This window comes from Malus sylvestris, chromosome 16, assembly GCF_916048215.2.
Source record: "Malus sylvestris chromosome 16, drMalSylv7.2, whole genome shotgun sequence".
NCBI classification, from domain to species: domain Eukaryota; kingdom Viridiplantae; phylum Streptophyta; class Magnoliopsida; order Rosales; family Rosaceae; genus Malus; species Malus sylvestris.
The window spans coordinates 14562312-14577539 of record NC_062275.1 but is presented as its reverse complement, the minus strand read 5'-3'; the positions used below and the strand labels follow the sequence as shown (position 1 = coordinate 14577539).

The following is a 15228-nucleotide window of genomic DNA, read 5'->3' as shown; positions in this document are numbered from 1 at the left end:
CTTTTGATTAAATGTCTTAAGTTCCTAATTATGAATTTATAAGTACTCTTATGGATTCCATCAAACGGGTTCTTTACGCCTTTTGAGTTCCTCAGCCCCATCAAATGCAACCCTAGCCATGCCTATGGCTATCGCTGCCAGTGCATTGGAGGTTCGGAAACTTAAATCCCACGTAAAATGAGACTCACCACGTTCAACCCTAATATGTGCGCGCCTAAGGAGTGGAAGAATCTCCTCAGGCAACGAACCAAATTTGGTCCCGAATGCACGCTAGGATTATTTTTGGATATTCGGGACCACAATCTGAATGAACAAGGATCGTTTGGGATGGAAGGTGGCAAGATTGACTTGTGCGCTCACTGCGTCTATCTTTAATCGTAGTAGTGATGACACATAAACACAAATTGTATGCAAAGACTGTTGAATTAATGGCCAAGTGGCCAACTTTTGATTAAATAAAATAAAAGAAAAGGTGGACAACATCATTGTGTCCCTTCCTTGTTTTAGGGAGAAAAAAGGCACCTTGTCTAAAGTCCTTTTTATTATTTGGCCCATGTGAAAAGCCATGGGAATGGCTAGGTTATGAATTAGGGCAGCTGCTGCCCTTTTGTTTAAGTGAGCAGAAAAACAATGAGCAAAAAAACAGAGGGCAAACACACAGCAGAAAAGAGGTGCCGCAGCTCCCATTTGAAGAAAAGAAAGGAAGGTGATTTTCTTTCTTTGTTAGTACTCACTCAATCAAAGTTGTATTTGTGTATTAGCTTTGAGCTTCGTATAGAGAGGAAATTATTCATTATATTTCTCTCTATTTGTTTCTTTGGTGTGTGAGAGTTATTGGTTGTATTGGGGCTTGGGTTGTGAGCTTGTCAACACTTTGTAAACTCTTATTTGGTTGATAGTGGATTATTGGGTGAGCTCCTACTGCTCCGAGGACGTACTCCAGTTACACTGACTATTGAGGAACCTCGTTAAAATCTTGGTGTCTTTTATATTTTGTTCTTGCATTCCATTTGATATATTTCCTGTGGGTTAGCTTGAGTTGGTTCCAATTGGTTTTGGTGTTATCCTAGCACAACAATCGGTATCAGAGCACTGGTTGCTCTTGGGTACTGTCTAGTTACCAAAGATGTTAAAATGGCAAGATGAGAATCTTTTTGGAAGCAACTCCAGGTTTGCAAGAACTATGGTGCAAAATGCAAAGTTCGAAGTGGAAAAGTTTGATGGTACAAACAACTTCGGGATGTGGCAATGTGAGGTCAAAGATGTGTTGGCTCAACAAGATCTACTTGCCGCTTTGGGAGAGAAACCGGAAACTATGTCGAAGCCGGAATGGGAGAAATTAAATTTGTGGGCTTACTCTTCAATTCGGTTGTGCCTTGCAAAAACTCAGAAGTATTTTGTGATGCGGGAAACATTAGCAAGTGTGTTGTGGAAAAAATTGGAAGACAAGTATATGACGAAGAGTGCAGAGAACCGGCTACACTTGAAGAAAAAACTCTATCGCTTCCAATACAAAAAAGGTACAAAAATGATTAGACACCTTGATGCATTTAATAAGTTGATTGCCGACTTGTTAAATTTAGATGAGGATATTAAGGATGAAGATAAGGCCTTAATATTGTTGAATTCCTTGCAGGACTCTTATGAGCATTTTGTTACCACTATTATGCATGGTAAAAAAACTGTGAAATTTGAAGATGTGTCAAATGCCTTGATGAATTATGAAATGAGGCATAGAGATAAAAATAATGATAGTACCTCTGAAGCTTTATTTGTTAGAGGTAGATCATCGGAGAGGAGGTCATCTTCTAGTATGAAAAAATCACACTCTCGACCTAAAGGAAACTCTAAAGGTAGAAAAACCTTGGAAAGGGATGAATGTGTATTTTGTCATAATAAGGGCCATTGGAAGAAAGATTGTCCTAGGTTGAAGACCAAAAGAAAAGAAAGTTTTGAAGCCAATGTTGCTGAGGTTGAAACATATTTTTTTAATTTTGCTCTAACCACTTCTTCATCATTTGATTGTGCTACTAAGTGGGTGTTGGATACGGGTTGTACTCATCATATGACTCCTCATTAGGATTGGTTTTCAAGCTTGAAAGAGTTTGATGGTGGTGTTGTGTTCATGGGAGATGACAATCCTTGCACAATAAAAGGGATTGGTATAGTTCGTTTGAAGTTGCATGATGGCATGTTTAAAGAGTTGACAGGTGTTCGGTATGTACCGAATTTGAAGAAAAATCTTATTTCTTTGGGAACTTTAGAATCCAAGGGCTTCAGGTTTCATTCAGATGGGTAGACATTAAAAGTTACTTATGGTGCACTTGTTGTGATGAAAACTCCTCGATGTGGTTATTTGTATCTATTACAAGGAAGCACTGTGACAAGTGAAACATATGTAGTCTCAGAAAATATGGGCACATTCGATTCAGATACTACTAGACTGTGGCATATGAGATTATGCCATGCCGGTGAGAAAGCTTTACAAAGGCTTGTGAAACAAGGTCTTCTAAAAGGTGCCACGACTTGTAAGCTTGATTTATGCGAGCATTGTGTCTTGGGGAAGCAAACTAAAGTGAAATTTGGTACTGTTGTACATCAGACGAAGGGCATTCTTGATTATGTGCATTCGGATGTTTGGGGTCCTACAAAGACTCCCTCTTTGAGTGGTAGACATTGGTTTGTGACCTTTGTTGATGATTATTCAAGAAGGTCTTGGGTCTACACTATGAAGCATAAGAGTGAGGTATTAAGCATTTTCTTGGGTTGAAAGAAAATGGTTGAGAACCAGACTGGGAGAAAGATTAAAATTTTACGATCGGATAATGGTGGAGAATACACATCTGACCATTTCTTTAAAGTTTGCAAAGAGGAAGGGATTGTGAGACATTTTAGTATCCGGGGAACTCCACAACAAAATGGAGTTGCAGAAAGATTGAATCGAACATTGCTTGAGAAGGTTAGACGTATGTTGTCTCAGTCAGGTTTAAGCAAGTCATTTTGGGCAGAGGCAGTTAATTATGCATGTCACATCATCAACTGGTTACCCTCAGCTACTATTCAGGGTAAGACACCAATAGAGGTATGGTTTGGAAAACCCTCTTCTGATTATGACTATATTCGTATTTTTGGTTCACCTGCTTATTTTCATGTAACTGAAAATAAGCTTGATCCTAGAGCCAATAAGGCTATCTTTCTTGGTTTTAGTAATGGTGTCAAAGGTTACAAGTTATGGTGTCCAGAGATGAAGAAACTGGTAATTAGTAGAGATGTGACATTTGATGAAGAAAGTATGTTCAGAAACTTTGAGAAGAATATGAAAGATGTCCAACAGGTAGAGCTTGAGAAAGTTGCCTCTGGTACTTCAAATCCTATTTTCGCTGATGTCGAAGCCACTACAAGTGAAGAAGTTGGAGACCATGAGGATGTTGAAGAAGTTGAACTTGAAGATTCTATTCAAGTTGAAGAGCAAGTTTCACCTCAAGAGTCTATTGCCAAGAACAGAGGAAAGAGACAAATTATCAAGTCAGCTTGGTATAGTGACTATATTGCTTTTGCTCTTCCTATTATCATTGATGATATTCCATCCAATTTCGAGGAAACCATTGAGAGTGAGAACAATAAGAGGTGGTGCAATGCCATGAGTGATGAGATGAATTCTCTCTTGAAGAACAAGACTTGGGAGTTAGCTAAATTGCCTAAGGGCAAGAAAGCTATTGGTTGCAAATTGGTGTATGCCAATAAGGAAGATGCTGATGAGAAAAGCAATGTGAGATTCAAAGCAAGATTAGTTGCTAAATACGCACAAAAGGAGGGCATTGACTACAATGAAATCTTTTCTCCGGTTGTGAAGCACTCATCAATTCGCATTATGTTAGCTCTTGTTGCACAGTATGATCTTGAGTTTGTGCAACTTGATGTGAAGACGACTTTCCTACATGGTGATTTGAATGAAGAGATTTATATGTGTCAACCGGATGGGTATATAGTGAAAGGGAAGGAGAATTTGTTTTGCAAATTAAAGAAATCACTTTATGGCTTGAAGCAATCTCTAAGGCAATGGTATTTGAGGTTTGATAAATTTATGAGAGGCCAAAATTATTTTAGAAGTCAATATGATCATTGTGTGTACTTCAAGAAGTTGTTATGCAAATGAAAAATATACCATATGCAAATTTGGTTGGTAGTTTGATGTATGCAATGGTATGCTCTAGACCGGATATTGCTCATGCAGTTGGCATTGTTAGTCGATATATGCATAATCCAGGTAAAAAGCATTGGCAAGCAGCTAAGTGGATATTGAGGTATCTCCATGGTACTCGAGATGTTGGTTTATGCTTTGAGAGAGATGACTCTGATATTGGTCATTTTGCAGTTGGTTATGTTGATTTAGATTATACAGGTGATCTGGATGGAAGGAAGTTTACTACAAGCTATGTGTTTACTATGGTTAAATGACCAGTTTGTTGGAGGTCTATTTTGCAGTCGTCTGTTACCTTGTCTACTACAGAGGCTGAATATATGGCAGTTGCTGAAGCTATAAAGGAGGCCATTTGGATACATGGGTTGATTAGAGATTTGGGGGTTGATCAGAAACAGGTGGAGGTACATTGTGATAGTCAGAGTGCCATTTATTTGGCTAAGTATCAAGTTCATCATACGAGGACCAAGCACATAAATGTGCGCTATCACTTTGTTCGTGAAGTCGTTGGTGAATGAGAGATTATTCTCCAAAAGATTCCAACTAAAGATAACCCCGATGATATGTTGACTAAGGTTGTTGGTGTAGCCAAGTTTGTTCACTGTTTGAACTTGGCTCACATTATGCCTATATAAAGAAGGCGTTGAGCAGTAGGAGTTTTGGAGCATTTGGCTCAGCATGAGTTGTTCTCTTGCTAGTGTTTGGGAGTATGTGTTGATCGTGTTGGTTGGCTTATCATGGCGTTTTCAGAACTTGGCCAAGGTGGATATTGTTGAATTAGTGGCCAAGTGGCCAACTTTTGATTAAATAAAAGAAAAGAAAGGGTGGACAACATCATTGTGTCCGTTCCTTGTTTTGGGGAGAAAAAAAGGCATATTGTCTAAAGTCCTTTTTTTATTATTTGGCCCATGTGAAAAGTCACAGGAATGGCTAGGTTATGAATTAGGGTAGCTGCTGCCCTTTTGTTTAAGTGAGCAGAAAAACAATGAGCAGAAAAACAGAGGACAAACACACAGCAGAAAAGAGGTGCCGCGGCCCCATTTGAAGAGAAGAAAGGAAGGTGATTTTCTTTCTTTGTTAGTACTCACTCAATCAAAGTTGTATTTGTGTATTAGCTTTGAACTTCGTATAGAGAGGAAATTATTCATTATATTTCTCTCTATTTGTTTCTTTGGTGTGTGAGAGCTATTAGTTGTATTGGGACTTGGGTTGTGAGCTTGTCAACACTTTGTAAACTCCCATTTGGTTGATAGTGGATTATTGGGTAAGCTCCTACTACTCCGAGGACGTACTCCAGTTACACTGACTATTGAGGAACCTCGTTAAAATCTTGGTGTCTTTTATATTTTGTTCTTGCATTCCATTTGATATATTTCCTGTAGGTTAGCTTGAGTTGGTTCCAATTGGTTTTGATGTTATCCTAACACAACAAAGACAATCAAGAAATGGTAACAATTTCATTCATAAATCCAATCAAAAATTGATACAAATCGGGAAATCTTGATTGCAGCTCATCTTTTGCTATGATCTGACTTTCCTCTGTTATTTCTTCCTCCTCTCATTGCATGCCTTCAAGGCCTGAACTTCTGATGAAATTGTTGTTCACACAAAAGTAAATAAAAAAATGAATTGAAAAATAGCAACCCAAGTTACATACTAGGTTGGCAAGATTTCCAATTCCTGCCAGTCTTAACCAGGCATTCTTGCAAGCCACAGACCGGATTCGGGTTCTTCGTCATTTGGGGTTTAGGGTTTTAGAATTTTAGAATCTAATAAAAAAGTTGGGGAACATATTTGTTCTACCTGTAAGGAGAGGTAGAGAGCAGAGAGCATTGGTTGAGCTGTTTTACATTCTCATCATCACCTTCTACGTCTGAGTGAAGAGGTGGTGGTTGCGGCGGTGGCAGGTTGCTTTCTCGTGGATTCGGGTGAGAGTGGGGCTGAAACGTTCTTGGAATTTGGGGAAATTAGGGATTGGAATTTGGTGGAATCAGGGGTTGTGGGTGTCTGATGGGGCAGCGGGGTTTAGGGTTTTAGAACTTTTGGGAAATTGATGTACTTGCACTAGTGGGTCCGAAAAAGAGCACAAACTGAAGCATTTTTTCAGTAATTTTTACCAAAAAAATAAAATCAAACAAAAATTACCAAACAAAATAGTGGTGAAAATGTGTTGAGCTTTTGCATGACGGTGTGGGTTCGAACCCCGTCAGTGACTAATCTAACATCTAATCTAACAAAATAACCCATATTATAAATTAATGATTTTCGAATTGGTCTTGGATTTTTCTTGTTTTTGCTGTATTAGTTTGTGATGATGGCAATGTTATGATGGCTTAAGTTTTAAGTTTTAAGTTTTTCAAATTCTCAATACAAGTATAGTGTTTATTTTTTAGTGTAAGAGACACTTATTTATATGTCATATAATAAATTTAATTTAATTTGCCTAATCCGCCTTGGCTTCAGTTAGCCTCCTAAGTGATAAAGCTCAGTCTACCGTCCGACTAGCGTTTAACGTTTTTTTAAGACTTTGACATCCGCTAAGGAAAGTCAAACTCGAGTCTAAAAGGATGAGAACACTCTTTTGATCATATGCTCTAATTTCCCAAACTCACACATGATGAGATAATCTCATAAATTAATGAGTCACCAAATATTAAAATGTCTATTAGTGATTAAATGAAAACACTAAGATATGATTAAATGAAAACACTAATAAATATTGATCAAAGAAAACGAGCTACCTACTACGTAGTAACTAAAGTGGAAACAGCGTCGTTTTCCCCTTGGTCCCTAGTATGTAGAAAAGGATCCTCGCCGGATCCCTTTCTTAGGGATCATAGGGATTCTGTAATCATGTCCCGTTTATCGTACATCGTCCGGTAAAAAATTATTTAAAATTTAAAATTTAAAATTTAAATATAAATAGTACCTAACGAAAATTGACCACACAATATATGATAAACAGACACGATAGCAGGATCGCTAGGATCGCCGGATCCTTTTCCATAGTATGTGGCATTTCTTCATCCCCACATTAGGCAGCTAGACATAGGCTCTACTAAGTTCCCAACCAAGCAAACCATATCGTATGCTTCTTTCTCACTTTCTTTTATTCTTATTCTTATTTATTTATGAGCTGAGAAAAAAGTTGAACTTGGCACATCGTATTTAGAAAGAAAAACGTTAGGAAAATTACTTGTTTTACTATATCTCTGTGTATTGTTTAATGTAACAAGTGATGTGTACATTTTACTTATCAATGAATTTATCATACTAGATATTAATTGTATACATCACTTGTCACATGAGATAATACATCTATGTGGTAAAAAAATGTTATTTCTCTAACATTACTCATTTAAATCAAGGTTAACTAAGATCAGTTAATTGGACACAATATTATGAGATGGGTGGTGAGCATCTATCATAGTTAATGGTGATGAGCAAAAATGCTCCATAAATGAAAAATGTAGCTAGCATTATTCTTATTCCAAATTATTGAAACTTTGTTAAAAAGGAAATATAAATAAAACATTAGAATAAGTTGGTTATGTAAGTGGGATGAAACAAATTATATCACGAGATAGATACGCATTACATATATAATTCGTATCCATGACATGTGTGGGCAGATGTTATGCGTAGTGAACAAAAGTGAGTAAACAAGTAAACAAATAAAACAGGGTGGTGCTATCCACACATCTCTTTTTACTTTTCGCACATCTCAGTAAATTATGTACTTTGATTATCTTCAATTCATATCGATCTGATTGTCGAAAATTAAAGGGTGTGAATGAAAATAAGGGTGTGCATATAACACCATCCACAAAAAAGATAAAGCACAATTTCTCCCACAATGTGCATGTACATAACTTGTAAATTGCTAAATGTCACATTATAGGGGGAAAATCCCTCACCTAATGTAAAATAATTAAATACAAAGGAGGAAAAACATTATTAGCAAACTCATAGTGTGTATATAAATTTGTTCTCCATTTTATGATGTGACAAATGATTCACTCTATTGAGATTTATTAGTATTAAACCGAAATGCACCATAATAAAGTGATAAAGAGTAGGGAGTTTTAACGAAAAATCCGTGCTGTTCATTTTAACGAAAAACTACATTTTTACACTAAAAAGTCAAACCTGGTACTATTCACTTTATCCTTTATTTTTTCCATATCGTTAAAATTCAAAGTTTTCAAGCCTTTTTATTAGTTTTCCTTATAAAGAGTAAGGTAATTGATAGCATAAATTAAAAAAAATTCAAAACTCGTAATAATTTGATTATTTTTTGTGCTTTTGCTGAAGGATTTGTTTTTTCTTTTTTCTTTTTTTCACAATGGAGGTACAAATATTGAACTTAACTTAATTTTAAAAATATTAATTTAAATATTTATTACCGTAAATATATCGTTATATAAGAGAAACAAAAATCATTAGCAAAAACGAAAACGAAATTATTATTTTTTATTACTTTAATCTATATGTAAAGAAAGAGACTTTTATTACCAAAAAAAAAAAAGAGATCAAATTTTCAAATCTAAATATTCAAGAATTATCTATGTCTTTTAAAGTGTTACATATGTAAAATAATAATACGTTAACATACGAGCATTAGAATGGGCCAAGAAGCTAGTTATGAAAATAATTCATCTACATGGGCTTGGTGGTTAATTTTCCTTAAATATGGTAATTAGTAAATTGAAATTCGGCAATCCTTGGTTTTTTTTTTTTTTTTGGTCGTTGAAAACATTGGTTAATTGGTCTGCTTATGACAAAAATAATAAATAAAAAAAAAAAATTACCCCCAGAATGGAACTTTTGAGAGAGACAGACGTTCAATTCTCTCTTATTTCTCTTTATGCTAATAATCAAGAAGGAAAAAAAAAAAAAAAGCCAACTATAAATTTTCTTTGTGATTTTCTGATGTTCTGAGACTGGTTCGTACCTTTGATTGATCGAACAATTAGCTCAAATCGGGTGCGTCTCGACCGTATTTATCTTCTGATTAATCACCTCAAATTCTTGTATTTTGTATTAAAGATCTTTATTTTTCATGAACACCCCACTTACCAGATTTTGCAATTGATTTTTCTTTTTTGATCTAATCTTCCTGATTTTGTTTTTGAGATTTTTATTGAGTTTCACATTGGTAGCTCATAATTTTCATCTGAATCCAACTGGGTATCTTAACGGATTGATTATTCAGTTTTTGCTTCTGGGCAGTGTCTTTTTTTTTTCCTCTCTCATAATCTGATTGATGTGTTCTTGTTGATTTTGTCTGGAATGTTAAAAATCGTTAATTTTAATACTGGGATTTAACCTTTAGTATTCTGGGTTTAATTGGGTTGTTTAGATTGACCAGTTGATGATGTTGTGAGCTGGATTTTTGATTGATCGCAGATATGAATGTTGGTTTCAGTAGTTTGTTGTTTGATGGATTTTTGATAGAATTGGTGAATTTGGTGTTTTGGTATTGCATTCGGAACTGTTAGATAGGACTCGATGCATATACAGATGAGAATGTTAAAATTAGATTGTTTTGTGCAGCTGAAATGGCATCAATGGTGGCCAAGGGCAGTAGTAGTTGTACCACCCAAGTCTCTTCCTCGATAACTGTTCAAGAAAAGGGAAGTAGAAATAAGAGGAAGTTCCGGACTGATCCGCCTTTAGGTTACCCGAGCAAGATTATTCCTTTATCTCAGACTGAATCAACAAGTTATGAGTTTTCAGCTGAAAAATTCGAAATCACGCAGAGTCATGGACAAATTGGTGTCTGTGACCTGTGCAGTATTAATCAAGACCATTCTGATGGGTTGAAACTCGACCTTGGATTGTCTAATGCTGTTGTTCCATCCGAGGTTGGCCCAAGCCGGCCCAGAGAGGAACTAGAGGCAGATGAGTTTCAGGATGCTGATTGGAGTGACCTCACAGAAACCCAACTTGAAGAGCTTGTTCTAAGTAATTTGGACATGATTTTCAACAGTGCAATAAAAAAGATTGTTGCTTGTGGTTACGCAGAAGAAGTTGCTACAAAGGCTGTTTTGCGGTCTGGTCTTTGTTATGGGTGTAAAGACACCGTGTCTAATATAGTGGATAATACTTTAGCTTATCTTAGAAGTGGCCAAGAAATTGATCCTTCAAGAGAGCACTGTTTTGAAGATCTACAGCAGCTGGAGAAGTACATATTGGCAGAACTGGTTTGCGTTCTTCGAGAGGTTAGGCCTTTCTTCAGCACTGGTGATGCAATGTGGTGCTTGTTGATTTGTGACATGAATGTCTCTCATGCTTGTGCAATGGATGGCGATCCCTTGAATAGTTTCATTGGTGATGGAGCTTCAAATGGAAGTCCCTCCATCCCGAATCAACCCCAGTCAAAAACAGAATCCAAAAGTTCGGAATTGAATATTCTGAATAATTCTAAGACAGTTCCTTCAGTTCCTGGTTCTCATAGCTCACAGTCTGAGACACCTACCATTGCAGGAGGGGTTCCCAGCATAGCTAAACCGAAAAATTCCGTTGTTCATAGTGGATCATTGTTTGAGAAAGAGGGCGCACATTCCACATCTGATAATGGGGATAAATCTTTTTGTGCATCTGAAACATCTCAATCTCCCACAGTAGAGGAAAAGCTTTTAAGTAGTAGAAGGGTCCATTCTGTTACTACCAAGAGAGACTACATGCTTCGGCACAAGTCGCTTCATTTGGAGAAAAGCTATCGGACTTATGGATGTAAAGGGTCTTCAAGGGCTGGGAAGCTGAATGGTTTGGGTGGTTTAATCTTGGATAAGAAACTAAAATCTGTGTCAGACTCTACCGCTGTTAATTTAAAGAATGCTTCCTTAAAAATAAGCAAGGCTATGGGAGTTGATGTGCCTCAAGACAGTGGAAACAACAATCTTTCTGCCAATGCAGGGCCTTCTTCCCCTAGACCATTTAACCTGGATGTTGACAATACTGCTTCTGTTTTGCCTAAGAACAGTGTCCCGTCCATATTACCTGCTGTCGGTACTTCAACGGCATTACCTGCTGTTGGTACTTCAACAGCATTACCTTCTGTCAGTACTTCAATGGCATTACCTGTAGTCAATACTGCAGCAGCATTACCTGCACCAAATACTCTGCCTGCATTATCAGTTGCTGATACTGAGCTTTCCCTTTCTCTGCCTACAAAAAGCATTTCAAATCCAGTTCCTATTAGCTGTCACTCTGATGCAACTAATTCTGTTTTTTCTGGGATACCGTATGATAAGTCCTTGGGGCAGTGGGTTCCCCGGGACAAGAAAGATGAAATGATTTTGAAGTTGGTTCCGAGGGCACGGGACTTGCAAAATCAGCTCCAAGAGTGGACAGAGTGGGCCAATCAGAAGGTTATGCAGGCTGCACGTAGATTGAGTAAGGACAAGGCTGAACTTAAGTCATTGAGGCAAGAGAAAGAAGAAGTTGAGCGGCTGAAGAAAGAGAAGCAAACGCTGGAGGAAAACACCATGAAGAAGCTTTCTGAGATGGAAAATTCTCTGTGCAAGGCTAGTAGCCAGGTTGAACGAGCAAATTCTTCTGTCCGGAGGCTTGAGGTGGAGAATGCTGCCTTGAGGCAGGAAATGGAGGCTGCTAAAGTACGTGCTGCAGAGTCCGCTGCAAGCTGTCAGGAGGTATCAAAGAGGGAGAAGAAAACACTGATAAAGTTTCAGTCCTGGGAGAAGCAGAAAACCATGTTCAATGGAGAACTTGTGACTGAAAAGCGCAAGTTAAAACAGCTGCTACAGGAACTAGAACAAGCGAAAGATCTCCAGGAACAATTGGAGGTACTTAGTAAATACTTTATTTCCAAGTACTCCAAATTGGCAATTCATGCATGTAAGCCTTATTTGGATTTGAGGTATTTACACGTCTTATAAGTATAACATGCTTCTTTGGGATGACAGATTGTGCAGTCGTTTGGAATACAAGTGGTACTTGTGCATGTTTTGTAATGAAGATGATTTGGTCTTGTCATTTGTTTGCTATATAGATTTGAGCTGTTGATTGTTTATGTACTCAATTTACTTTCTCCTTTTGGAGTTTATCATTAGCTTATATAGCACACATATGTGCACGTGTGCAAACAGGCATTTTGTAACCAGGGATTGATGGACAGATGGTACGAACTTTGAGAAAGAGCATGTAACGGTGTTGTACAGTTCATTTTGAAACAATCTCAAAAATGTTGTGTTGTTGGTTTTACAATAGTTTCATTCCTACTTTCTGCCGTAGGTTTTTAGTTCTGAGTTTCTTCTCACTAAAAGAGAAAGTATGTCGCAGGCTAGATGGCAACAGGAAGAGAAATCAAAGGAAGAACTATTTGGGCAGGTCAGTTCTATAAGAAAAGAAAGGGAACAGATAGAGGCTTCAACAAAATCCGAGGAGGATGCGATTAAACTGAAGGCAGAAAACAATCTGCAGAAGTACAAAGACGATATTCAGAAACTCGAAAAAGAAATCTCTCAATTGAGACTCAAGGGTGATTCTTCAAAAATTGCTGCGCTGCGGAGGGGCGTTGATGGAAGCTATTCCAGCAAAGTAATAGACATCGAAAATGGCCTGGATGACAAGGGGTCCCGGATCCCATACATCTCAGAAGCAGTGAAGGATATTCAAGACTACACTGAGACAGGAGGGGTGAAACGTGAACGGGAGTGTGTCATGTGCCTCTCGGAGGAGATGTCTGTGGTCTTCCTCCCGTGCGCCCATCAAGTGGTATGCAGGACGTGCAATGAGCTCCACGAGAAACAGGGCATGAAGGATTGCCCGTCTTGTAGGAGCCCGATACAGTGGCGAATTTCTGTACGTTATGCTCGTTCTTAATAAAAGTCCGTAGAATCTGAGTGGAGTGTTCTCAATAAAGATTTGTGGGACTCATATAAACAGAATAAATACGTATGATCACTCCGTAGAGGAGTTTTTGACAGTTGTAAGTTGCCTTGTATTCTGAGGTTTGATCCTCTGGGTGGTTTGATAAATTTTCACATCATTGTACTAGTTTGAAATTTATAGAGGGCTATGTGTTGTTAGCTCTAAATTTTGTTCCCACATTGTGAATTCGTTCTAAATTATTCAAAAATATTGTATGAAAACCAAAAACAATGTTGGTTACTGTAGTTAAATATACAAAAACTAGAAATTCTCGTGAAAAAAGATTTTCGCACTTTTTAATTTAAAGTGATATCTGACAAGGGAAGGGGATGGCGGCAGGAGAGAGAAGTGTTTGTAGGGTTGTGTAAAAGAATGTGTAGAGGATTTGTTATTCCCTTACGTAATACCTTTATTTATAGTAATAAGAGAAAAAAAATCCTCCTCCTTCAAAGAATACAAGTTCATATAGGAAAGAATAACTAGAATTAAATCAAATCTAGGATTTACACAATCACACTTAAACAAGAAGTTTATAACGCTCCCTCTTGAGTGTGTAAATACTCAAGTAAATTCGGCATCATGTAGAGGGTGAGAAAGTCGACTCGTCAACATTGATTTTGGGAACACGTTATTCTCAATAAGGTAGGAACTTGCATAAGGAACTAAGTCTCACTAAAAAACCCTGTGGCTATGGTAAAAACCCGAGTAGGGACAAAACCCGTAGTCTAAGGAAAAATGCAAAGTTAAATGAAATGTCTACGGGACATCATCAAGGATATGATTAATCTAAGGTGGGTGCCTCGTTAAAACCTAGTTAGGTAGCAAAAATCCAGTGTGAAAAATGCTCCTAATCGTAGGGGAAAGACTACATTAAGATCAAGCAAGTATACTTTAAGATACTCCCCCTGAGTTTGACACAATTCAAAAGAGAACTAGCAATGTTACAACTCAGAAAGTTTACGCATAATAATTCCTTAAACAAGTTTTGGAAACGTCACATTCGGTAGTGATTTGGTGAAGAGGTCGGTTAGATTGTCTTGTGACGGATTTGTGTGATTTCAATCTTCTGATGCTCTTGTTGTTAATGTGAGAAGAAAAACTTTGGTGAAATGTGCTTGGTGTTGTCTCCTTTGATGTAACCCTTCTTGAGTTGTTAGATGTATGTTGCGTTGTCTTCATAGATTGTCGTCGGGACATCAATGACAGGGTAAGGATCGCAGGAGCTTCAAATATAGCCCACAACTGCTCTCATCCAAAAGCATTCCCGAGTTGCTTCATGTAAGGCGAGAATTTCAGCATGGTTAGATGAAGTGGCAACTAAGGTCTGTTTAGTTAACCTTCAAGAGATTGCGGTGCCTCCAACGGTAAAGACATAACCTGTTTGAGAGAGCGCCTTGTGCAGATCAGATAAGTATCCTACGTCAGCATAACCAACAAGGCGAGAATTGACTCGAGATAAGGGGGTGTGGCATCGCTCGAGGATATGTAAGGATAGAACAAGCCTAAATCCATAGTACCCTAAAGGTAACAGAAAATGTCTTTAACACTAGTCCAATGTCTGTATGTTGGTGCATTATTGTATCTTGCCAAAAGATTAACAGCAAATGAGATGTCGGATCTAGTGTATTGAGCTAAGTACAATAAAGCTTCTATCGCACTTAGATAAGGAACTTTAGGCTCTAAAATCTCTTTATCATCCTAATTCGGACAGAAAGGGTCTCGTTTTGCATCTAGCGATCGAACAACCATATGAGTACTCGAAGGTTTCGCTTTATCCTTGTTAAAGCGGCGCAACACCTTTTGGATGTAGTTTGTTTGATGCACTAAGATTCCATTCGAACGATGCTCTATCTCAAGACCGAGACAGTATCGAGCCTTTCTTAGATTTTTCATCTCAAATTCCGACTTCAGGTGCGTGGCAGTTCTCGCAAGATCTTCAAGAGTTCCGATGAGGTTCATTTCATCGACATATACTGCAATAATCGCAAAACCGGAATGTAACTTCTTAATGAACACATAAGGGCATAGTTCGTTGTTCACATATCCCTTACTAGTCAAATACTCACTTAGACGATTATACCACATTCTTTCGGATTACTTCAAACTGTATAGTGAACACCTCAATTGAA

The 15228-nt window shown here is 37.6% G+C and overlaps 1 protein-coding gene across 1 annotated transcript; it reads left to right on the top strand.

The window, feature by feature from the left end:
• Positions 1-9019: 9019 nt before the first annotated feature.
• On the top strand, positions 9020-13276 carry LOC126608019 (putative E3 ubiquitin-protein ligase RF4). Its single transcript, XM_050275764.1, has 3 exons — positions 9020-9187; positions 9758-12012; positions 12509-13276. The coding sequence occupies exons 2-3, from the start codon at positions 9763-9765 to the stop codon at positions 13049-13051; spliced, it is 2793 nt and encodes a 930-aa protein (XP_050131721.1). The 5' UTR covers positions 9020-9187; positions 9758-9762; the 3' UTR covers positions 13052-13276.
• Positions 13277-15228: the final 1952 nt, after the last annotated feature.